Raw genomic sequence first — 25,153 nt, 5'->3', positions numbered from 1 at the left:
GTTCTTCAACTCACCTGTTATCTCATCTTTTCACTCAGTCAATTTGGCTCTTGAATTACATTTACCTCCAACCATATTCTATCTGAGGTTGCCAAACTTTGCTGTCACCTAAAATGCACACTCCTGTAGAGTTATACAGAAAAAAAAATGGATGTGATGGATTCCTGAGAGACTGTATAAAGCCATTTTAATACATCCAGTTACACTGTCTGGACAGTGCTGGCAGAACTGAACCAGGAGCAGTCAAATTGTCCGTTTCCCTATCGTCAGATATCTGTCCTGTTTAGCTTTATCATACATAACTCCTTGTAAATATGCCTATGTTCTCTCTTCTGCAGCTCTCCTTTGTTCTTTATAGCAGGAAGTTTGTCTTCTCATGTGCTGATCACTATCACACTCTCCAGCTCTCCTTTGTATCCGACTATAACATTTCTTTCTCAGCTTCCTCCCAGTCGGCACTGCATCCAGGTTATGGGTCTTCAGGACACATGGACTGATATTTCTTATTAGCCAAGAAAAATTACAACTGATCCCTTTATAACTGATGAAAACTCTTAACTGTTCCTTTGCGAGTATTCTTTAATCCAATTTCAGATTCCACTGGCATTTCAAGGAAATTAAAAATGTCCCTTTACTGTACTGCTCCTGGATCGAAGGTCACCACAAGGTTTGGTTAATGAAATAGATTTGAAAGAATGTCTTAAAGGAGGAATGAGAGTCGGAGAGGTGGCAAGTTTGAAACATCCTTTAGTCTTTAATTTAGAACGACCCGATGATCACCACGATAGCAGCAGCTGGTGGTCAATGAGTAGATAGTAGCACCAAGACATTCGGAGGTTTTAAGTTCAAATTAAATAAAATTGGATTGACTATAATCTTGGGGAAGTTAATGATACATTTTATTTACTTGAGTCTTTGTTTACTATTCATTTCTATTGGAATTAAAATTGAATGTAGGCTTTTTGCTTTGAGTTAATATGTTTTATGGTAGGCATAACACCATATTTATGTTAGACATTTAATGCTTCCCACTCCTGCACTTTTAGTTGCTTCATACTGTGAATGGTAATTTCTCCAAACCAGAGACATCTCAGACACAAAAATTGATGGAAGACTGCAACAGCAGGCTAAGTGGTATATCCATCATGAATTTTGAACTAATTATTAGCTTTGTTTATCCAACAGCAAAAAGCAAACAATTCATGGCTCACCTCACATCATTAGTCAACAATACAGAGTGGAAGCGAATTCTGAATCCATCCCAGTTCTCTGGATGGTCCCCAAGTGTAAAACCACCGCATATTCCCGCAGTACCACCAGGGAAAAGTTGCAAACTCTCCCGGATTGTGTGCAAGGACTGAAAACCAATCCACCTCTTTGGCCTCACATTTGCCATTGGTTGTAACATCTTGATGTGACGCAGTGTTACATTTTGTCATAATGCTCCAGCAAAGCTCTGCAACATATCACTATATTAATATCACTATCTAAATGCAATCTCTAGCACACAACCATGCCCGCCATATCTTGAGAAACAGTCTCGCTTGACTTTTAAGCTGGGATAGGTGAACTTGCTGCCACTACAGAGAGGGAATAGTTGGTAGATCCAATTTGTCTTGGACAAGAAAGGAATAGGTACACTGTCCCATAGACACAGGAGAGGAACTCTATAAGGAAGAAGACAAATCATAACAAATCATTGTGTTTATGTTCATTTATAATCTTGCAAGTACTTCATACTCAAGGAAATGTCGGCAAAGGTCAGCATTTATTATCCACTTCTAATGCCTCACGCCCACTTTCCTGCCACTTCCTCATAACCATGATTCCCTACTGGTCAAGAATCTATCTCAGCCTTAAATATAAACAAGGACTCAACACTCATAATTCTCTTTAGGAAGGATTTCCTCAGACTCTCAATCCTGAGAGAAGAAATTCCTCCTTATCTTTGTCTTAAATTGGTGCCTCCTTATTCTGAGACTATGGTTCTCAACTCTCTCATGAAGGAAAATATCCTCTTAGCACTTAGCCTGTTAAGCCCTTTAATAATCCTGTATGTTTCAACTGATCATCACTCATTCTTCTAAATAATAACTAGAGTCCCAGATATAACACAGTATGGAGTTGGAGGAACAGAGCAGGCCAGGTAGCATCAGAACAGCAGGAAAGCTGATGTTTCGGGTTGGGACCCTTCTTCAGAAATCCTCTGATGCTGCCTGGCCTGCTGTGTTCCTCCAGCTCCACACTGTGTTATCTCTGACTCCAGCATTGCCAGTTCTTACTATCTCTGAATGAGTAGCATCCCAACCTGTTTAACCTTTGCTCACAAGACAATCCCATTATATCAGGGGATAATCCTAGTGAAACAAAAACAGAAATTGCTGGAGAAATTCAACGGGTCTGGAGAGAAAGCAGAGTTAATGCTTTAGATCCAATGACCCTTCTTCAGAACTTATTCAGGTCCAGTGACTCTTCTTTATGGCCTCCTTCAAGCTCTGCGAAATTCTAGAATTTATTGATTGTGCAGCCAAGGTAAACCATGAAAATGGGAAGAGAGGTCACATATTATCACTTCCTCAAGTAAGTTCTTCATCATCATTACCTTAATTCAGTCTTGGGGAAGATGAGACAATCAAAACTGCTTTAATAGAGAGCTGAATGGGAAAATTTTCATGCTCATTTAAACCACTAGGAGTAAATGATGATGTGAAACTCCCAGTAAGGAGAGGTCATTAATGAACATACTAAAACTAATGTTGCACAATGCTTTCATTAAAATTTGGAGTCCTCTTCCTCAGAAGATTTCTAGCAGTGATTTCTAGATTTCTTCTCTCAGGATTGAGATTCTGAGGAAATCCTTCCAAAAGAGAATTATGAGTGTTGAGTCCTTGTTTATATTTAAGGCTGAGATAGATTCTTGACCAGTAGGGAATCATGGTTATGAGGAAGTGGCAGGAAAGTGAGCGTGAGGCATTAGAAGTGGATAATAAATGCTGACCTTTGCCGACATTCCTTGAATATGAAGTACTTGCAAGATTATAAATGAACTTAAACACAATGATTTGTCTTCTAGCAGTGTCTACAAAGTCAGCTGAGTCCAAGCACTATTCAAGGACTTTAACACAATAAATCTCAGGAGAAGTAGGCCATTCAGCCCATCAAATCTGTTCTGCCATTCAATGAAATCATGGCTGATCTGATAACCTTCAACTCCACTTTCCTACCTCTCACCATTACCCTTACTGATTAAAAATCCATCTCAATCTTAAATATCCTTAATGACCCAGCCTCGTCAGCCCTCCCTGCTGAAGGATTCCACAGATTCACTACCCTCTCAGGAGAAGAAAATCCTCCTCATCCCTGCTTTAAACATGCAAACCTTCACTTTGAGATTACACTCGCTGGTCCAAGACTCTCCCAAAAAAAGGAAACATCCTAACTGCATTTACCTTGTCAAAGACCCTACTAATCATATCTGTTTTAAGAAAGTCCTCCCTATTCGTCTAACCGCTTAATAAGCAGAAACTCAACATCCCACATGAGAAAATCCTTCAATGCCCAGGATCAACCTAGTGAAACTTATATGGACTGCCTCTCATGCCAGCATATCTTCTATTAGATAAGAAAAACAAAACGGTTCATGGTAATCCAGCTGGGGCGTGATAACACTTTGCATTGTTTCAGCATTTATTTCCCTCATTTCCGACTCAATTCCCTATGAAATAATGGTCACAGTCCATTTGCCTTCCTTATTGCCTGCTGAAGTTAAATGCTAGTTTTTGGTGACTCATGCACATGAATACTCAAATCCCTCGGTGCTGCAGCTTTCTGCAGCCTCTTTCCATTCAAATAACATTCAGCTCTTCTATTCTTCCTGCCAAATTGCAAAATCTCTCAAAATGCAACATCTCAATGTTATATACCAACTGCCAAGTTGTTGCCATTTCACTTAACCTGTCTGTATCCCTCTGTAAACTCTGCGCCATCTTCAAACTTAGTGTTAGTACATTCATTTTCCTCGTAATATATGGTAAACAACTGTGTGGGCTCAGCACTGGTCCTTATAGAACTCCACTAGTTACTATTGTGGAAAAGCCCCTTCTATCCCAGCTCTGTATTCTTTTAGTTAACCAGTCCTCTATCCATGCAAAAACATTACCAACAACACCATCAGCTCTTATCTAATGAAGTGGCCTTATTGTGGGTTACCTTATCAAATGGCTTCTGGAAATCCAAAGATATTAAATCCACTGGTCTCCACTTTTATATATCCTACTTGTTACCTCCTCAAAGAATTCTAATAAATTTATTCCCCAGGTTTATTTGAAAACACAAGCTTTAGGAGTCTCTCTCCTTCTTCAGGTGCTGAAGAACCACCTGAAGGAGGAGAGTGACTCGAAAAGCATGTGTTTTCAAATAAACCTGTTGGACTATAACCTGGTGTTGTGTGGTTTTTGACTTTGTGTACCCCAGTCCGACTCCAGCACCTCCACGTAATAAATTTATTAGGTAGGTTTCCCCTTTAAGTAGCCATGTTGACTCTGCTTGATTGTATTGTGTGTTTATAAATGCCCTAAAATTACAGCTCCAGTATTGGATTCTAACATTTTCCCAACGATAGATATTAAGCTATCTGGTTACCATTTATTAATCTCCCTGCACTTTTGAATAAGGGTGTTACATTAACAATTTTCAATCCTCTGGGACTTTTCCAGAATCTAAGGATTCTTGGAAGAATATAATCAGAACAGCCATTAATTCTGAAGCTTTTGTTCAAAATCTCAGGATGCAACCTTTCTAGTCCATGGCCTTTAGCCCCATTAGCTTTCCTTGTATATTTTCCTAATAAAATTTCCTCTATTTATTGCTATGCCCCCTTTTGCTTAGTCCCTCGATTACATCATATTTTTGAATTACCACTGGTGTCTTCTACCACGAAGACCGATGCAAACTATTCTTTCAAGTCCTCTTGTCATTTCCTGGCTCCCCATTATTATTTCCCAGCCTGACTCTCTTCAGGGTCTATGTTCATTTTGGCCTCACTTTTCAATTTTATGTATTTAAATGTTTTTTTTGTATTACTAGCTAGTTTACTCTGATATTAAGAGGGAGAAACTAAACTTTTTTTTGATTATCTTATGTTGGCTTTTATAACTTTCTGGTTTGTTACTAGTCTTGACCACATTTTATGTTTCACTTTCAATTTGATATTATCCTTAAACGAACCAACATTCAAGGCCAAGGATCAATTCTACTTCCTGGCAACATCTGCCAAATGTGGTTGGACATGTGGCTGTAGGATCACACTCAACAGCCACACAACGACCCACAAAACCCATGACCAGTGTAACGGACTTTCCTAGATGGATGATCTTACTTGTTAGTAATTGATTGCTGGCGATCCTTAAATGTCCCAGGTTCATAATCAAATTCATTAGTGAGTGATTGCTAACAATCCTAAAATTCCTTGGTTAACCAAGGTTGGTTTATTCCCCTTCCTAAAGTCCTTCTTTCTCAATGGGCTTTATCTTTGCTCTGAATCATAAACTATTTTCTTAACCATCTGCTATTGTTCCTCATTGTCTTGTCTACTAAACCCCTTTCCCAGCTAACTCTACCCTTATTTCCTATTTAATTACCTTTATTTGTGTATGGCATAGTTGTTTCCAATCGAAGTTTCTCACTCTCAAACTTAATGCTGAATTATACTATGCTATGATCTCTTGTCCTAGCCAGGGATCTTTTACTCCAAGATTATTATTAAACCAACCTCAATACTTTACAGTACTAGATCCAAAATTGCATGATCCCTGGTTGGATCCATGACATATTGTTCCAAGAAACTATTCTGAAAACTTTCTATGAATCCTTCCAGAAACTTTTGTTAATTGGATATTCCTAATCTGTATGAAGATTAAAGTTACCTATGATTAATGCACTGCATTTTTTACATGCCCTATTTGTTTCTTGATTTATTCTCTGATGTACAAAACAGATGTTGGGGAGTTTATAGACTACTCTCACCAGTATCTTGTCCCTTTGTTATACATCCTTATGGATTCTACAGCATCTGATACAAGATCATTGCCAAGTCAGATTATCCACTCATTCTTCTCAATGGCAGTAGTAAATCCATCTAACTATTTATTATTAATATCGAATACTGCTATTCATGCTAATCATTAATACAGCAGGCTCTGATTTATAGTCACATGCAGTAGGAACTAATCTATCCATGCATTCATGTGAGTTTCCCAGAGAGTTGTCCCTAATCGAATATTCTGTTCTAACTCTGCTCACGCTGTGCTACTTATGCATATTAATGCACAGCTCTGAGACATTATCACAAGGTTGCTCCAGGGTCTTGAAGACTTTACATAATTAAATAGGGAGGGGCAGAGAAAGAATTTCAAAGTGTTGGGCCTAGGAGGTTGAAGGCACTGCTAGTGATGAGGGAGTGATTCAGATAGAGGAACTTCAAGGGGCAAATTTCACAGCAATCAGAACAATTGAAGACTTTTTATCATCATCTGTATTTTCATGATTTATCATAGTTCCCCTTTTCCAGGGCAAGTCAAAACTGCACCAAGTCCCTGGGCACTGTTCAACATCCCTGCCATAGACTGTGGAACAAAGCACATTCACATATTTGAAACAAAAACAGAAATGGTTAGAAAATCTCAGTAGGTCTGGCAGCATCTGTGCTGCAACAGAGTTCCGAAGAAGGGTCACTGGACCCAAAACATTAACTCTGATTTCTCTCCACAGCTGCCGCCAGACCTGCTGAGATTTTCCAACAATTCCTGTTTTTGTTTCAGACTTCCAGCATCCGCGGTTCTTTCAGTTTTTTGCTCTGTATTCACATATTTGTCTGTTACAGCTTATGAAATCATATATATCGTCACTGTTGTTTTAACATATTCTTTAAAAAACTAATGGCAAAGTTATTTGGACATTCTTCATTTGCACCCACATGGGCTGATATTCATCTCATTCAACTTGGACTGAAACAGAGTACAAAAACAAAGCCTTGGACAGCTTACATTAATGAAATCACTGTCCTGTTTGGAAGTGAAGCATTAAAACATGGAAGGTTGCACGATCAACCCCCAGTTTATGCCAGGGAATAGGTGCACGAGAAGGAGTCTGTAAGACCTGGATCAGCTGTGATGAGCCGATTTCAAAAAGAAGAAATCATATTCTGACTGAATACAAATTTTTCACACAATTCACAGAAAAATGTCCAATTGAGTTTCTGCTGGACAAACATAAAAACTGGAAACAAGCAGACCACAACGAAAAAAATCAGCAGGCCTCCATAATGCCTTCTCTGTCTCATTTTCCATTATAATTGGCGTTTGGCCATCTAGTGCTTACGATAGGAAATGTGTGACCAAATGCTTACGATTACCCTTCTCGTTACAAACGTTGACAAACTCGACTCAACATGTTAAACTGGACTATGGCACCGGGGGAAAAGTCTGATTTACAGTCACATGCAGTAGGAACTACTCTATCCATGCGCTCATGCGAGTCTTCCAGAGAGTTGTTCCTAATCGAGTATTCTGTTCTAACTCTGTTCTTGCTGTGCTACTTATGCATATTAATGCCCAGTTCTGAGACATTATCACAAGGTTGCTCCAGGGTCTTGAAGACTTTACATAATTAAATAGGGAGGCGCAGAGAAAGAATTTCAAAGTATAGGGCCGAGGAGGTTGCCCTGGATTGAATTTGCCTGAAAACTAAAAAGGCCTTTCATGTACTTTTGCCTACTCCTAACTCCTGCAAATCCATTGTCATTCGTTTTTAAATTCCCCCCTCCCCTTCCAGACAGCTCGCTTCAGTTTTAATAAATCCAAAGGCTGCATTCAGTGTCAAAAAAGAGATGCTATAGCTTTTCATTTGCCAGACCAACAGAGCAGGAAGTGAAAAAGGAAAGCCAGGCGTGTCACTGACAGGTGAGATCAGCAATGCCATATCCTGAACCGTGCTCATATTGCCACACTTCATTCAATGCTAATATCTCACAACATATGCTTGCACAGGACAGCCTCAAAGCACCCGCTAAAGAGCTGTCAAGTCGCTGTTAACTCAAAGAAAGAACTTGCATTTATTCGTGACTCAGTAAAGTGCGGCCCTTTACAGGCTCTTGACACTGCTGTAATGTAGGAAGTTGAGGCAGCCATTCTCCAAGGTCCCACAAATAACAACATAATCATGGCCAGATCTCACAGTTATTTTGTGACACTGGTTGAAAGCAGTCACCAGGGGAGAACCTCCCCATTTCACTTTGGAATGGTACAATATGATCTTTTGTATTCATGCTTCAGTTGGAATGCTTTTCCCTGGAAGGTGAAACCCTCTGACAGTGCAGCATGCCTATTGCGCTGCACTGGAGCATCAGCCTAGATGCTTGCGCTCGAGTCACTGGAACCCAAGACTTTGAGCCAGAGATGAGGGTGTTACCAACTCAGCCATGACTGACATTATGTTCTTATGGGGGATAGGACAAGTTTTCTTTCTAGGCTCTCTCAATAGATCTTCGAGACCAAAATGCCAACATGCCCTTGTATCAAAAAGAAGGAGGGAATGTATGAGAGATTGGAGAAGAATGGGCAGATATGGGTTCAGCTCTCATGCGATAACCACTTACATACCCATTTAAGATTGCTTTGCCAGTTGAAGGCCTTAGCAATGTTGTTACATCTAAAGGTGACCAATTTTATTTTCTCCCTTCCGTTTGTAGCCAGGCATTTTGGCAAAGATCACAAATCATTAAAGTGGATCCTGTAAAAATTGGGCCAGAGATCGGAAATAAGTCTTTAGAGGCCGATATCTTGTCACAAAGTCACCCTGTATTTACACAAGAACAGTCCTTGACTATAGTGCTGCCTCATACAGGGTCAGACATGAGAGTGCCAGTACCCCTGACACCCAATCTTATTAGAAACCAAAAGAACTGCAGATGCTGGAAATCAGAAATGAAAACAGAAATTGCTGGAAAAGCTCAGCAGGTCTGGCAGCATCGGCAGAGAGAAATCAGAGTTAACGTTTCAGGTGGAGTGACCCTTCCTGGTTCTGAGGGAGGGTCACCAGACCCGAAACATTAATTCAATCTTTTCATGTCAGGCAGATCTCCCTGATTGGACCAGATTAACAGCCCCAATTGGGGAACTCATTCCATGATGTCCATTGGCTGACCTTATTACAATCACCACAGGATCATATTTCTCTCATCAAATACACTCAAATTTCGGCTTCTGTTTGGTTTGGTTTGACATGTGAAGCAGAATGCAGCCAGCACTCAAATCCAATCTTTCCAATGATAAATGATAAAGGCAATAAACACGAGCAGTCTGTAAGTTCTCATCTCATCATTTCACAAACGTAGGAGTTATGAACAGCCTGTGTGTTAAACTTCACGGTGGCTTGTTTGACAATTTCCTTCACCACCTCCTCACACACTTATGCTCGGCTGTGTAATCAGAAGCTTTGGCACAATGAAACATGCCAGAGAAACAGGAGAATTAGGACTTCATAATGTGGAGGCTCTGAAAAACCTTGCTGACTCACCATAAATGCCATGACTGGGCCAGTTATATTACTGTTAGAGCTACATGAGCACTGTGTGCATTTTGCAGCAAGTGGCTCACCTTTCGACTCCCAAAAGCTCTCCACAAATTACAAAGTGTATGGCCAGAGAGCAGTGGAATACTATCTATTTCACTGGATCTCCAAAGCTCAGGGAGATAAAAATGAGGAAGAAGCCAGCTTAATATAAGCACAGCCACTTCTTTGCAATATCCATCATCTCCACCACTGATGCAAAGTGGCTGCAACATATTAGTCACAATCTACCAAACTCTTCAGGTAATTCTAAGGGCGATAGAGGCAGAAACCCTCCTAACATTTAAATATTCCAATGTGCCAAGCATACAAGGCTATGGGCCAAATACTCGAAAATGTGATTGGAATGGTTATGAGCTTGTTTTTGACTAGTGTGGCCTTGTTGGGCCCCTTTCTGTGCTGTAGACCTCTTAGGACACTTCACAAGCTTTCAATGATCCCCATCTAAAAGATCAAGGGCAGCAACACCTGTTTCTCAAGCCTTCCTAGAGTAGATGCTCATAACTGGGGCAGCTGGGACCAAATGTGTGTTTTATTTTGGTTTACCATATCGGATATGAGCAAATTTGAATTTTTGGAACTGGTGCTGGGGATGTGTGCTGCCTTTCCCAGCAAACCTCGTTGAATTCAATCTTGCCAGATCTGTAATTTCTCAAAATGCAAAGCTAGTTCACAACCAGCAGCATTCACTCAATGAAATCTGCTCTTATAAAAAGGAAGAATTTCTGTTCCATCTGTTACTGGAGGAGGAAGGCTCCTCTGGCTGCTGTAAGTTAGTGGTATCATGGAGCTAGCACACAACAAAACAAAACAAAAACTTTTGCATGTTGACCACTGCTAATCAAAAGCAGGTCAGACAGAGGGAATCTTCCCACTGTGTTTACAATGCCAGTAACACATGATAGCTAGCAAAGAAACCCTACAGTTCTGTAAAAATAGACTTTTGAACATTTGCACAACAGCAAGACGCCAGTCTTCAGGGAATCTCTCAGTCAGTCAGCATGTGATGGCACATTACAATGATAACTAACTCCCACACAGCTACAACTTCAATCTCTATTGAAGTGCACACTGTTCTGGCTGACAACCTTGCTAGAAAGATGTAAGACAATGGCATCTCTAATTGAATGTTTCAATGATCAGGCTGGAAATTTTCCCCTTCATCTCTAAGGCAACTTCCAGTGTGAGATAATGAGTTGAGCAGCTGTAACCTTCTCTGGTCACCCTCAGGGCAGTCACTTTGAATTATTAGGCTGCAACCTTAAAAATCCATGGCAAAGAAAAATGATAATCTGGGTCATAAAAATGGATATGTTGCAGTTCAAAACAGTTGATCTAACAACAGAACCGAAAAAAGAACTTGCGCACCAATGAACTTCATTGCAAAAAAAAAGATGAATGTCAACAGTCGTTTAATGTTGAGTAACTCATTAACAAGAGTTTTATTTCAGTTGCTGCCTGATTTGTTGAGCATTTCCAGCATTTTCTGCTTTTAGAATTATAGAATCCCTACACTGCAGAAAATAGCCATGCAGCCCATCAGGTCTGCACTAACCCTCCGAAGACCATCCCACCCAGCCCCACCCCACCCTATCCCTGCAACGCTGCATTTCCAATAGGTAATTCACTTAGTCTGGACATGATGGACAATTTAGCATGGACAATCCACATAACCTGCACAACTTTGGACTGCAGGAGGAAACAGGAGCACCAGGAGGAAACCCACGGAAGAACATGCAAACTCTACACAGGCTGGAATCAAACCCAGATCCCTGGCGCTGCGAGGCAGCAGTGCTATCCATTCAGCCACTCTTTTGCTTTAACTTTTACTTTCATTTTTGCATCCTGAACTCCATCATTCGAGTATCAACAAAAATTTTGAACTGTGAAGGATTCACATCTCTGTAATTGAATCTTACAGCTGTAATAATGTGCAAGTGACGAGTGACATGGGGGTGACATACCAGTTCCCAAAGCTTAGCTCCAAACCCTTCCACAATGAAAGCAAATCAACGAGGCGGAAAGGTTCTTCGCTCACGTTTAAAGCAAGATCTTCCATGTTTGAAAGACAGATGGTATGAAAACACTGAAGGTGGGTAAGACACCTTGGAGTTTTATGGCCTCTTCTAGGTACCAGGGGTGGTTTTCTGCAGGACTAAGCTTTGATTCCTTGGATACTCTTTCACATTTCACTCTTGGAATCCAATATGACAGTGTGACCGACAACTCTTAAAACCTATCCTCACTGCCCTCTGCATATGCTGATTGACAGGTCGACCTCAGGAGTGGTGGGGTGGGTGGGGTGATTTATCATGCATTATTTCATTCTACTATGTATGGGATCCAGAGAAAAACCAATCAGAGAGTGTTCACCCCATGTTCAAATGCTCTTTAGATGCATTTGCTCTTTAAATTCCAATATGTATATGGGGAGACAGTGCTGTAATGGGAATAGAAGTGAACCAGCAGTCCAGACAGAGGCTGTGGGGACTGAAGTTTGAATCAATTTGAAATCCATTAATTCATAAACTGAATTGACAAATCAAAAATTTGTAACTGAAAGCCAGTCTCAGTGATGTCCATGAAGCTATTGACTGTTACAAAAACCCATCTGGTTCACTAACGTTCTTTAAGGAAGGAAATCTGCCATCCTTACCTGGTGTGGCCTATATGTAACTCCAGACCCGCAGCAAGGCATTTAAGAAATGAGCAACCTATGTTTGTCTTGCCAGTGATAGCCACATCTTACGAAATAAAACACATATCTCCACTTCTTTGGCTGTTGAACCCCATGTTTATTGACAAATAACAACAGAAACTGAATTGTACCTTCAACTGAAAGGTGACTTCTGGGACAGGTTTGGTAAAGCCTTCATTCAAATTCAAGTTTATCACAATGCAAATGTGAATATATCACTGTCAGCTTCACTTATTTAATATTTGCTAAGTCAATGACATTTAATGTCAGAGAGGTCGTGCGCTTAACCAATAATGGGCACATATACAGCCTTGTCCTCCTAACTTAAGGACAAGATGAGTGATGGACAACTGAACCTGAAGGTTAAGTCTGTCAATCCTTCAAATTAACATTAAACTGACAAGGTCAGAACTAACACACTGCAAAGCAATCCTCTTATTTAATTGCGTTTTAAATAAGGCTTTAAATTCCTTCTTTGTTCTAATCTAATTCGATTACTTAGTTAAATTACTTTTAATGGACAAAGCTAAATGTTATTTTCAGAATTCAATTAATTGAAGAGAATCACATTTCTCAACAAACATTGAGCTGTTTGTATAATTTCTTTTGTGGCAGATTACTGGTTAAAAGTTTCCAATTGTTAAATTAAGGCAGATTTAACTGTATTCAGTTGCAAAATCTCTTCAGTTCTTCAGTCATTGACTCAAATGCATGAGAGAGACTTGTGATGAGGGGTTTATTCTGAATTGTAAAGATATCCACCCTTATCATTTAATACAGAATAATACAGCATTGGAGGTCATTAAGCTCACTATGCCTATGTTGGCTCTTCTGTCCAGCTATTTAATTGGTCTCACTCCCTGGTCATTACACCATTACTTTCCAAAGTTTCCATTCCAAATATTCCATTTTGGAAGCTGTATTAAATCTGCTTCCATTACCCCCACCTTGCTTTCAGGCAGTGAATTTTCAGATCATATCAACTCAGTCCACAAAAAACCGATCTAAAAACTTGCGTGCTCCAGTTACCAACTTGTCCAGTTCTGGTCGCCCAGTTATAGGAAGGGTATTATTAAGCTGGAGAGGGTTCAAAAGAGATTTACCAGGATGTTGCCGGGTATGGAAGGTTTGATTTATAAAGACAGGCTGGATAGGCTGGGACTTATAAAATAATACAGGTATAGATAGAGTTAATGGTAGTTGTCTTTTCCCTAGGATGAGGGATTTCAAGACCAGTGGGTACATTTTTTAAGCTGAGAGGAGAGAGATTTTAAAAAAATCCATGATAGGTAATTTTTTTTATACAGAGGATGGTTCGCATGTGGAATGAACTTCCTGAGGAAGTGGTGAATGTAGGTACAATTACAACACTTATTTGCATAAGTCCATGAATAGGAAACGTTTGGAGGGATAGGGTCAGGAGCAGGCAGGTGGGACTAGTTTAGTTTGGGATTAAGTTCAGCATGGACTGGTTGGACGGAAGGGACTGTTGCCATGCTGTATGACTCCATAACTCTATCACTTGCCTGTCAGACAGTTCCTCCTTATTTACCCTATCTAAGTAAATTGATCCAGCTCCATTATAGGAGATCCACCACGTTAGCCTTCACAGAAGTTAAAGAAAATTGTAACCAGCTGTAAATGAAAAACAGGTTTGATTTGAAGAAATAATATTTGCTAAGCTCACTCATCCAGGTACTGCAAGGCTTCTGCCACAGTGTCATCATTTTCCATGTTCGCAATGGGCTTAAATGGCTACAAAATTGGAAACAGTGTATGTTCCCCCACTCTCCCCACTAAAAAGAAAAGAAAATTGCCCATCAAAATTTCTAAACATGTTTTCCTGATATCCTATTGTGATGTTGAGTGATTTTCAGCTGGTTCACTGCAGAGCAGAATGAATGAACAGATGTTTCAGACACTTCAGAAGTCCTTTGAGGCAGTTCACAGTAATTGGAATGAATGCTGTGCAAGTTGCGCTGTTACAATGCTCTATTATATTTTGCAGGCTTCAAATCCGCAAGTCGGAATAACAACATGCGACTGACCTGTAATGGTTGCCAAGGCTTGGGTCTCCTCATTCAGCAGCTCATTCCTCACCATGCAACTGTACGTGCTGTTGGGCTCCAGTATCACCCTGATCACACTGCGGACGTCAAACAGACCCTCCTCATTGGCTACCTGCGAAGTGGTGACATTCTCAGTGATGTTGCTCCCTTTCCCATCATGCCACTGCACTGTAGCCTGGGGGTAACCTCCAGAAGAGTGGCAAGTAATGGCCACCTCATCGCCAGGCTTGAGATTCTTGTTGGGTTCCAAGTGCAAGTTGGGTTTGGAGTAAGAAGCTGAAACGACAGAAGTACAATTAAAGCAAATACTCTCAACCAGTCAACATGTTTCACTCCAAAAGAACATTACAACTTCGTCAATGTCTCTGCAGCCATTTGGTCAGTTAGATTTCCCAGGTGCTGACAAGCCCAAAGATCACTATGTAATGTTCATACCGTTTCTTATCTCAGTTTTGCTAACTTTGACATTTCACTTAACAAAACAAAAACGAGAATTCCACATTTCAAAATCTGGCACTGTTGAACACTGCTGTGTTAATGAGTGCAAGACAAATAGTTACAGAGACATACGGCTGTAGAGGAGCTGTAGGACTGTAGGCTGTAGGAGTTGGATTATGCCATTTGGACTTTCAAGGCTGCTTCGCCATTCAATAAAGTCATGGCTGACCTCGTTGTGATCTCAACTCCACATTACTGTCGGCCCCCTTTACATTTGTCATGTGGTTTTATGCCCACATTCATGCATTTGGCTCAAAGATAGTCAGGGCTATAAGACAGAAAATGCTTTCAGACTTAGGCCTCTTTACAACATTGTTTATTACAGTTCAGACTATATATAACAATATTTGGTAATCAGAAATATATCAAACTCTACTGTTATCTTCTTGGAAGACTATTCCATAAATTCTATCACCTCATATTAGCTGGTCTACTTCATATGATTCCCTGTATCCTCCCTATTTGATATTGCTCTAACTAATTCTGCCCACAATGTGCTATCTATGCTCAGTGAGGGAGCAGCTCCATGAGATCAGCCCAACTCTGTACCAGGTTCCTACTGAAATGGTGATGCATTGGTTTTAATTTTCCAAAACCTCCTTGATTCAGGGATGACCCCATTTGGAAGATGATGGATATAACTCCTTCAATCAGAAAAGTGGATGGAGACAGAAAGCAGGAAATGACAAGCCAGGTTGCTTAATGACTGTCATAGAGACATGTTAAAAGCGATTATCAAAGAAGTTATAGCAGGACACTTGGATAAGTTCAAGGTAATCAGGCAGAGTCAACATGGTTTTGTGAAAGGGAAGTTATGCTAACAATCTATGGGGAAAAATATTACATAATGTGGATAAAGAGGAACTGGTAGATGCACTATATTTAGATTTCTAGCAGGCATTTAGTAAGTCACCACATCAAAGGCTATTGTAGAAAATGAAAGCTCATGGTGTATTGGGTAGTAGGTTGTCAAGGATAGAAAGTTAACTGGCTAACAGGACACAGCAAGGAGGCATACATAGGTCTTTTAGAGGCTTCACAAAATGTCATAGATGATGTACCATAGATATTAGAGCTGGGACCTCAACTAGTCACAAATATATAAACAATTAGATGTTGGGACAGAGGGTATTGTTGCCAAATTTGCTGATGACAAAGATATGCAGGAAAGCAGGTGCAAAGAGGACAGAATGAGGATGTAAAAAGTTACAGATAAGTGAGTGGCTGAAGAGCTGGAAAAGGAAGTACAATGTGTAAAAAAATGTGAATTTGTCCATTTTGGTGTGTAGAATGCAAAAAAGATTATGCTGGGAGACTGCAGAGCTTAGATACAGAGGGATTCGGGTGTCCTTGCGCATGAATCGCAAAATGTTAGTACACAGGGGGTACAATAAGCAATTAGGAAGGATAATAGAATATTATTATTTATCATAAGGGAATTATATGTAGTAAGTAGGGAGGATATGCTTCAGTGAAAGTAATATCAGACTGGGAGCCACTGCTGTGGGCACAATCTCGTGTCCTCATACCAGCCAGTCGGAGCATGATGGAAGCACTCTGGTGACTTTTAATTCTCACAAAGCAGGTGAAGCTGCCCTCGTCCTCAATCCGGACACGCCTCAACAGCAAAGAAGCATTCCCCTTTTCCAGCTCTTCAGTGAACAGAGCCGTCCTGTTCGCAAAGGTGTCTGCCAACTGGTCCTGCTGGATCGGATAGTTGTGCACCATCTTCCGAGTCTCTGTGAGCTGCCAGATGACAGTGAGGTCACCCAGGGAAAAGGTGGCATTGGTGGTAAAGGAACAGTTCAGGGTGATGTCTTTCCCAAAGATGGCAACGACAGGGACTTCTGGTACTTGGATCTTGAAGACCCCTGGGAATGCGAAAAAAATATCAAATGTCAGAGTTTGCATGTACATACATTTAAAGCATTACTAGGAGAAAGGGAAGAAGAGAGATATTGATTTTTAAGAGCCCCAATTAGATTTGTTTTTTTTTAAATTCATTCACAGGATGAGGGCACCATTGGCAAGACCAATATTTGCCCATCCTAGAGAGCTGTTAAGAGTCAACCACGTTGCTATGGATCTAGAGAGTCACATGTAATCCAGACCAGGTAAGGATGCCAGTTTCCTTCTGTAAAGTGAACCAGATGTGTTTTTCTCAACAATTGACAGTGGATTCATGGTCATCATTAGACTCGTAATTCCAGATTTTTTTAATTGAATTCAAATTCCACCATCTGCCATGGCAGGATTTGAACCGGGTCCCCAGAATATTACCTGGGTCTCTGGATTAATCAGTGATAATTCTTAAAAAGCCATGGCCTCCACCTTTAAACATTAGAATAAGCAGACAAATCACGGCCAAACAGGTGGATCGTAAATAAAAACAAAGAACTGCGGATGCTGGAAATCAGAGACAAAAACAAAGGAAATTGCTGGAGAAACTCAGCAGGTCTGGCAGCATCTTTGTAGAGATAAAGCAGAGTTAATGTTAATGGCAGGATGGGAGAAGGCTCATTTAGAGCATAAACAGCACACGTGTGGCTTTCGTCTGTGCTGTCAATTCTTTTAGTGACCACTATTATGTCATCTTAATTATAACTGCTCCTTTACTCACTGTATCCCACAACTGGCAATTCCAAAGAGAAGATATGAATAATTAAATAAATAGCTCACTATTAACTTAGTCAACCAGCTATCCATAGTGGCTGAAAGTGGGCGAAAGGTTTTTTAGTTTCCAAACAATTCGAACAAATCATTTCTTTTAATCCACCCCTACCCCTCCTCCTCCCCATTTCCATGGACAACAGTGAACTGTCCTACTTTCTAGAGCGGCAGGATAGTGGATTGTTAGGGAGATTATCGATTGCCACTCTGTGACCCTGCCTGCTCCCTTGGCACCAACATATGAGGCTTCCTCACTGCTTATTTCATTTCAGTCCCTCCTGATTACCTTACTTTAAAGAGTTCTCAAGCTCACCTTCACCCTCCCAATCTCCAACCAGCAACAACAGCTCACACAAGCTACAAGATCACACTTTTGTTTTCTATTTAAAAGCAAGGTTGGAGAAGGTACATTTTCCACGGGATCCATTTCCGTAACACAAAAGGGCCTCTTGTTCTTACTGGTTGTCAAATGTTTTGCCCTTTGAGAGCATAGGAACAGAAGGAGTAAGTGCTCCCTCCGGGGAGTTGGCAAGAGGGGGCAATAGTTGGGTGATTTGGCACTGGAGAGAAACTCACCCATTTCATGCCACCTCACCAACTAAGTGGTAGGCAGGAAGGTCCATGGGCAACTTTCTCAACTTGTCAAGACTGGGAAAGGTCCTTAAGTGGTCAATTAATGGCCACATAAGAACCTTGACTCACCATCTCCCTGATCAACTGACAGGGAAAAAAGTTGGCTAGTTTCCCCAACTGGGCTCCATAGTGACCTGCCTGCTGGATGGTAGGGTTTTGCCTCCAATTGCCCCATCTGGGGCAATCAGAAGCACAGATGGCTGGTAAGGGAGTGGCTTTGAACAACAGAATCCAGTGGCGAGAAGGTCTTGACCAGTGGGCTTTAGGACCCAGAAGCTGTTAGCCTTACATTGGACAGCCAGCAGTGTCAAGGTCAATGAGAGGGAAAGACGCTCACCATCGCTCACCCAGTAGCTCTTGGATATTGTTATTGACAGACGATTGGGTGAATGATCTCTCCAGTTGGGTGTGACATGAGTCGTTTCATTACAAGATCTCCCACACACTATAGGAAAATTCAAATGTTTAACCCTTCCAGTTTCTCACAGTCCTTTAATTTGATTAGGGCCTTGGTATTGCAATCCTTAATGCTACCATGTTGCAAAAAAGACAGAGTCTCTGAGATATTGTCAGAGCAATGATAGCTTGTACCTCCAATACTAAATGCCCATTGAGATGCACTCCAAACTGTTCACAATGAGGTTCGGTTTGAAATGCACAGAATCACAATCTTCAACCTGGCACCATCCCTCACTTCTTCTTCCGCTACATTGATGACTGTATCAGTGCTACCTCATGCTCCCATTAGGAGCTTGAACAGTTCATCAACTTTACTAACACCTTTCACCCTAACCTCAAATTTACCTGGACCACCTCCGATACCTCTCTCTCCTTCCTGGACCTCTCCAGCTCTGGTGACCGCCTCGAAACTGACATCTATTTCAAGCCCACTGACTCCCACATCTACCTTGACTACACCTCCTCTCACCCACCCTCCTGCAAGAATGTGACCCCATACTCCCAATTCTCCACCACATCTACTCCCAAGATGGAGTGTTCCTCTCCCGGACATCCCAGATATCCTTATATTTCAAGGACCGTAACTTCTCCCCTCCAATGATTCATAACCGCATCTCTTGCGTTTCCCGCACTTCTGCCCTCAAACCCCTTCCCCCCAACAAAAATACAGACAGAATCCCCCCTTGTCCTCACATATCATCCCACCAACCTCCGCATCCAACGCATTATCCTCTGCCACTTCCGCCACCTGCAATTTGAGCCCACCACCAAAGAAATATTTCCCTCCCCAACCCTATCTGCCTTCCATAGGGACCACGCACTCCGCAAATCCCTCGTCTGCTCCACACTCCCCACCAACCCCACCGCACCTGGCACCTTTCCCTGCAACCACAGGAGGTGCTACACCTGCCCCTACACCTCCCTCCTCACCTCTGTCAAAGGCCCCAAACAATCTTTTCAAATCTGACAGGGGTTCACCTGTACTTCCTCCAACCTGGCCTACTGTATCCGATCCTCCCGATGTGGTCTCCTCTACATCAGTGAGCCCAAACGCAGACTTGGGGACCGTTTTGCAGAGCATCTGTGCTCTGTACACTATAAGCAACAGCACCTTCCAGTTCCCAACCACTTTAACTCCCCCTCCCACTTCCTTGTCGACATGCCCACCTTGGGCCTCCTCCAGCGTGACAATGACGCCACGCATAAGCCGGAGGAACAACACCTCATATTCTGCCTCAGGAGCTTCTAGCCTGATGGCCTCAAAATAGAATTCATCAGGTTCAAAATCTCCCCGCTCCTGGCCTCATCTCACGTTCAACCCTGCCTCTCATCCCAGCCTCCCTGACCCGACACAACCTGTCCATTTTCTTTCTCATCTATCTGATCCACCCTTTCCATTACCCATCTCCACAACCCCATACCTGCATCCATCTTCCACTATCCCACCTACCTTCTCCAGCCCCACCTCCTTCCCTCTATGTTTTTCTGACCTCCCTTCCCCCACCCCAGTCCTGATGAAGGGTGTGAACCCAAAACTTCGACTTTCCTGCTCCTCTGATGCTGCCTGACCTGCGGTGTTCCTCCAGCTCCACACTGTGTCGAACAAAGCTTAATTTTCAGGAACAACAGAAAAGGCAGCACCCATCAACAAAAACAGAAACAGGTCTCAATTGCATTCTCGTTTGTTAAGAAGCAAATCTCTTCTCTTTCAAGGGCTGAAAAAAATGCTCAACTTGTATCAACACAATCATTCTTGAACCTCTCGCCTCGCTGGACTGATGTGAATGAGACAGTGATGGATTGGCTCTAGTGCAAGCCCAGTTGCTCCCACTTCAGATCACTAACCAGTGACTAACCCAATGGTATGCACTTGCATAGCTATTGAAGAGAAGCAAGGACATACCACTGTGAAGACACCTCACTCTCACAGATGTTATTGTTCGGGTGTGATCTTGACCTAGGGTCCTGCCAATCAAATAGTTCTAAACTATCCCATTTTGAGGAAGAGAATGAGTGTTCTCCTCACTATCGCGATTAATATTTATCCCCCAACAAACCAACAACACAAGACAACCATGATTACACTGCTGTTTGAGGCAGCTTGTTGTATGCAAATTGATGACAATCTTTCATAAAATCATAGATTCTCAATAGTGCAGATCGAGGCCATTTGGACAAGTCGGGTCTGCACCAATTCTCCAACCCTTAACTCCACGCTTACAGGGCTGCATGGTAGCTCAATGGTTAGCACTGCTGCCTCACTGCACCAGGGCCCTGGGGTTCAATTTGAGCCTCGGGTGACAGTCTGTGTGGAGTTTGCACATTCTCCCTGTGTCTGCGTGGGTTTCCTCTGGGTGCTCTGGTTTCCTCCCGAAGATTACCTTGATTGGCCATGCTAAAATTGTCCACACAGTGTCCTAGGAAGTGCAGGCTTGATGGAATAGCTTTGGGAAATACAGGGTTACAGGAATAGGATAGTGGGGTGGGTCTGGAGGATCGGTGTAGACTCAATGGGCTGAATGGCCTGCTTTCATGCTGTAGGGAATCCATTCTATGATTACTGTTACAAAGTTGTGTGTAGTAATTGTGAATTGGAAGGCAGGAAGCTAGAATTTATTTGTAAAAACAGTAAGGGGGGGGAAAGAGTGCGTAGTCCCTTTAAGAAGTGATGCGTTTTTCTAAGCTTGGAGATTTAAACAAAAGTGTGTGTGTAAGCAGCTGAACAGGTACAGACAGTTCTAAAATTGAAACATGTATCAATTGGCTGTGTGATTATAAACCTTAGGCTTGTTTAAATATTTGGCAACCAACTGGAATCAGCTAATTAATATAAACCAAGCACTTTGCAATTGAAAGCCAATTGAATTCAAATCCAATGGTTTTTGACAACCTTGGACCAATATTATTGTAAGAAAATTGATATGTCATCCAAGGTATATAAGGAGAGGGCTTTTGGAATTGGTGTGAGAGCAAACCACCATCTAAGAAATAAGCACCTAGCCCTCACAAGAATTCGCTAAACTCTTGAAGAAAACACCGCCTTATCCATAAAAGGTACCATAGCACTTCTAGCTAAGATTCTTCACGCAGAAAGCATCCCTAACAACAGGATCAGCGGAAGAAAGGCATTTATGATTTGAGAGACAATGGAGAAGGCAGAGAATTCTGGAAGACAAATTCTGTGTGGACTCTGAGACTCTAAGTCTTAGTTTTTTTTTCTTACTGCTTGGGTTATACAAGTGGGACTTGTGTTTATTTGAACCAGTAGAATTTTGTACAGTTTGGTAATAATTAGGAGGTGGGGAGAATTGTTCAGTTTATTTGTAGTTCTGTTAATTTGTTCACTGTTAGGGTTAAGTAAATAAATTGTTACTTGTTACTTTTCAAGTGAATATCAGGGATTTTCTTTCATTTAACCTCTTCTCTGTAACATTACTACAGTTAACCCACCTCACCTGCACACTACAGGGTAATTTAGCACCTCCAATCCATCTAACCTGCACATCTTTGGACTGTGACAACAAGGTGCAGGGCTGGATGAACACAGCAGGCCAAGCAGCATCATAGGAGCAGAAAGGCTAAATATGATGCTGCTTTGCCTGCTGTGTTCATCCAGCCCTGCACCTTGTTGTCTCGGATTCTCCAGCATCTGCAGTTCCTACTATCTCTGATTCATCTTTGGACTGTGGCAGGAAACCGGAGCACCCAGAGGAAACCAATATAGTTTCAGGGACAACGTACAAACTCCACACATACAGTCACCACTTTATCAAAACAGTGACTACACTTCAAAAAAGTGCACTTCCCTCCACTTGACAAAGGAGCAGCACTTTGAAAGCTTATGATTTCAAATAAACCTGTTGGACAATAATCTGATGTCATGTGACTTCTGACATCTCAAAAAGACCTTCATTGACTGTAAAACGCTTTCGAACATCCCAAGATTTGCTAAGACACTAAATACTGAAAGTCTTACTTTTAGCATGCAGTATTTTACCACTCAACACCGAATAAGATAATCAAGAGTTAACACTGAGCTGTATCGAGCTCCACCCAATCTAACGATGTCACACAGTCTTAGGAAAAAAGTTAGTCTTGCACAAGATCCTGATGGAGACAGATGTGACATACCTGGCTCCTGATAGTTGGAAATGTGCTTAAGTTGTGATATTAATTGTACCTATTGCTATCGCAAGGTATAATTTATCCCAAAACAATCTTCTCGTCTTATTAGAGTCTAGATACCCTGGTGTTGTTTTCCTTAGAGCAGAGAAGGCCGAGGGACAGAGACAGCACAGATAGGGAGAAACCTTTCCCTTTAGTCAGGGGAAGAATAACCAGAGGTCAGAGTTTTAAGGCAAGGAACAGAAGATTTAGAGGGAACTTGAAGATTTTCTTTTACCCAGAGGATTGTATGGATCTGGTACTCACTACCTAAAGGGTAGTGGATGGGGGATCCCTAAAGATATTTATACGAGCACTTGAAGCACCCTAGCATACAAGGCTATGGGCCACGTGCTGGAAAATGGGATTAGAAACAGATGGATGTTTGATGAACTGGGTGGACAGAATGAGCTGAAAGACCTTTTTCCATGCTGTAAAAGCTTTCAAGGCATTATACTGGTCTATCCTCCAACACAATTAGACAGGCCATTGACACAGCCAAAAAAAAAAAAATCACTGGAAAAGCTTAGCAGTGCTGGCAGCATCTATGAAAGAAAAAACAGTGTTAATGTTTTGGGTCCGGTGTCCCTTCCTCAGAAACCAGACCCAAAACATTAACTCTTATTTCCTCCACACTTGCTGCCAGACCTGTTGAGCTTTTCCAGCAACTTCTGTTTTTGTTCCTGATTTACAGAATCCACAGTTCTTTCGGGTTTTTTTTTTAAAGAAGTCGTGATAGGGTAGCTGAGAGGTTCAGGTGATGGACTGCTAAACTAATGATCTCTGCAGGCGTGAGTTTGAATCCCATCCCTATCCAAAATCTGTTGACTGCTCCACAGAGCTCTTGTGTTGAAGTGGTAGTGTCACCACCTCTGGGCCAGAACACTCAGGTTCAAGTGCCACCTGCTCCAGAGGTGCATCTTGACCTGTCTGAACAGGTTGGATTAGAAAAATAGAAAGGAGAATTGGTGGCAGTGAAGGATCACAAACACAAGATCCCAGTGGCTGGTCACCCAGAAATGCAATAATCATCACCTACTTATGAAACTGAAATCAAGACAGGAGAACATTGATGGGCAACACAGAGTCTCTGGTTCATTTCACAATGTGCCAAAAAAAAAAATACCCTTTGCATCACAATCTATGTACCCTTACCAAAAACAAGCAAAGATGATAAAACAGGTTAAAAATAACTCGAGATTAGGTAAGGAATAAAGCCTGGGATAATCCTTTTGGACCGAAGTTAATCAAAGAGGTCACTGTAGCTCTGGTCATCTCCTGAATGCTTCAAGGCAGAAGCTGTAAACTGAAGTTTGCAAATATACAGTCACTTACAAACATGACTTCCAAGTAGTTTTTGTTTAAAGGTATAAAAACACGCAACACCACATATCAACACTGACCCCACAGACAGACAACGCACAATCAACCAGAGCATGGCCCAACAAGCACTGGTGACAACATGAAAACTTTGTTTGCATATCCTTCACTCAAATAATCCTCTGTCCTTTGTATCTGGACCATGTCCTGCTTTCTTCCTTCTCGACAGAGACTTGACAAGCTTAATTCTTAATTCAGCCAAAAGCTCTCAGCCCATCATGAATTAATTCCAGCTTCCGACATCCTTACAGAAACAGCTTTCAATGTCCTACATTTGTCATGAATCACCATGCTTCACCCAGCAACAAGACGCAATGGGTGGCCCCAGTGAGGAACCAGAATGCAGCCGCTTGTGCTAAGTGGGAACATTTTCAAGAAATAAGTGCTGAACAATAAAGAGATACAGAAACGCTGTCAAAAAGGATAACACACTTGCAAGATCTGGGAGAACAGAAAAGCCCAGCTGATACTCCAATGCAATATGGAGGGATTGCCGCACTGTTATGAGGTGTTGTCTTCACATTGAGACCCCATCTGCTCCTTCAGATGGGCATAACAGATCCCTTGGGATTACTAAGCACAGGCTAATTTTGGCCATAATTCCATCAAGTGTTTGTCAAGCAATGAAGTACTTTAAGTGAAAAAGGTCAAGGTACAATCTTTACCTAAGGTCAGGTAGCCAGACAGAAAGAGACAGCGATAAAGACAGAAAGAACGAAAGAAAGAGAGAGAGAGATCGAGATCGAGATCGAGATCGAGAGACAGAGAGAGAGCACGCGATGGAACTGGTGGTGGTTTTACCTGGGGGTCACCACACCTCGGGTGAGGGGAGTAGAACATATCCTTCAACTAACACCAGCAAAACAGGAGACAACACAGCATGGAGCTGGAGGAACACAGCAGGCCAGGCAGCATCAGAGGAGCAGGAAAGTTGACGTTTCAGGTCGGGACACTT

General features: G+C 41.7%; 1 protein-coding gene across 1 annotated transcript in view; it reads right to left on the bottom strand.

Moving 5' to 3' along the window:
• The window catches only part of LOC109935430 (CD276 antigen-like), a 244,887-nt gene that overhangs the window by 173,641 nt on the left and 46,093 nt on the right, over positions 1–25,153 (bottom strand). Inside the window, exons 2-3 of the mRNA XM_048617131.1 lie at positions 16,422–16,763; positions 14,374–14,670 (exon numbers count right to left, since the gene is read on the bottom strand). Of these exons, the coding sequence (XP_048473088.1) occupies positions 14,374–14,670; positions 16,422–16,763 (639 nt within the window). The remainder of the gene's footprint in view (positions 1–14,373; positions 14,671–16,421; positions 16,764–25,153) is intronic.

Source organism: Rhincodon typus, chromosome 36 (assembly GCF_021869965.1).
Source record: "Rhincodon typus isolate 14 chromosome 36, sRhiTyp1.1, whole genome shotgun sequence".
Classification (NCBI taxonomy): Eukaryota; Metazoa; Chordata; class Chondrichthyes; order Orectolobiformes; family Rhincodontidae; genus Rhincodon; species Rhincodon typus.
This window is presented reverse-complemented; position numbering and strand designations above follow the sequence as displayed.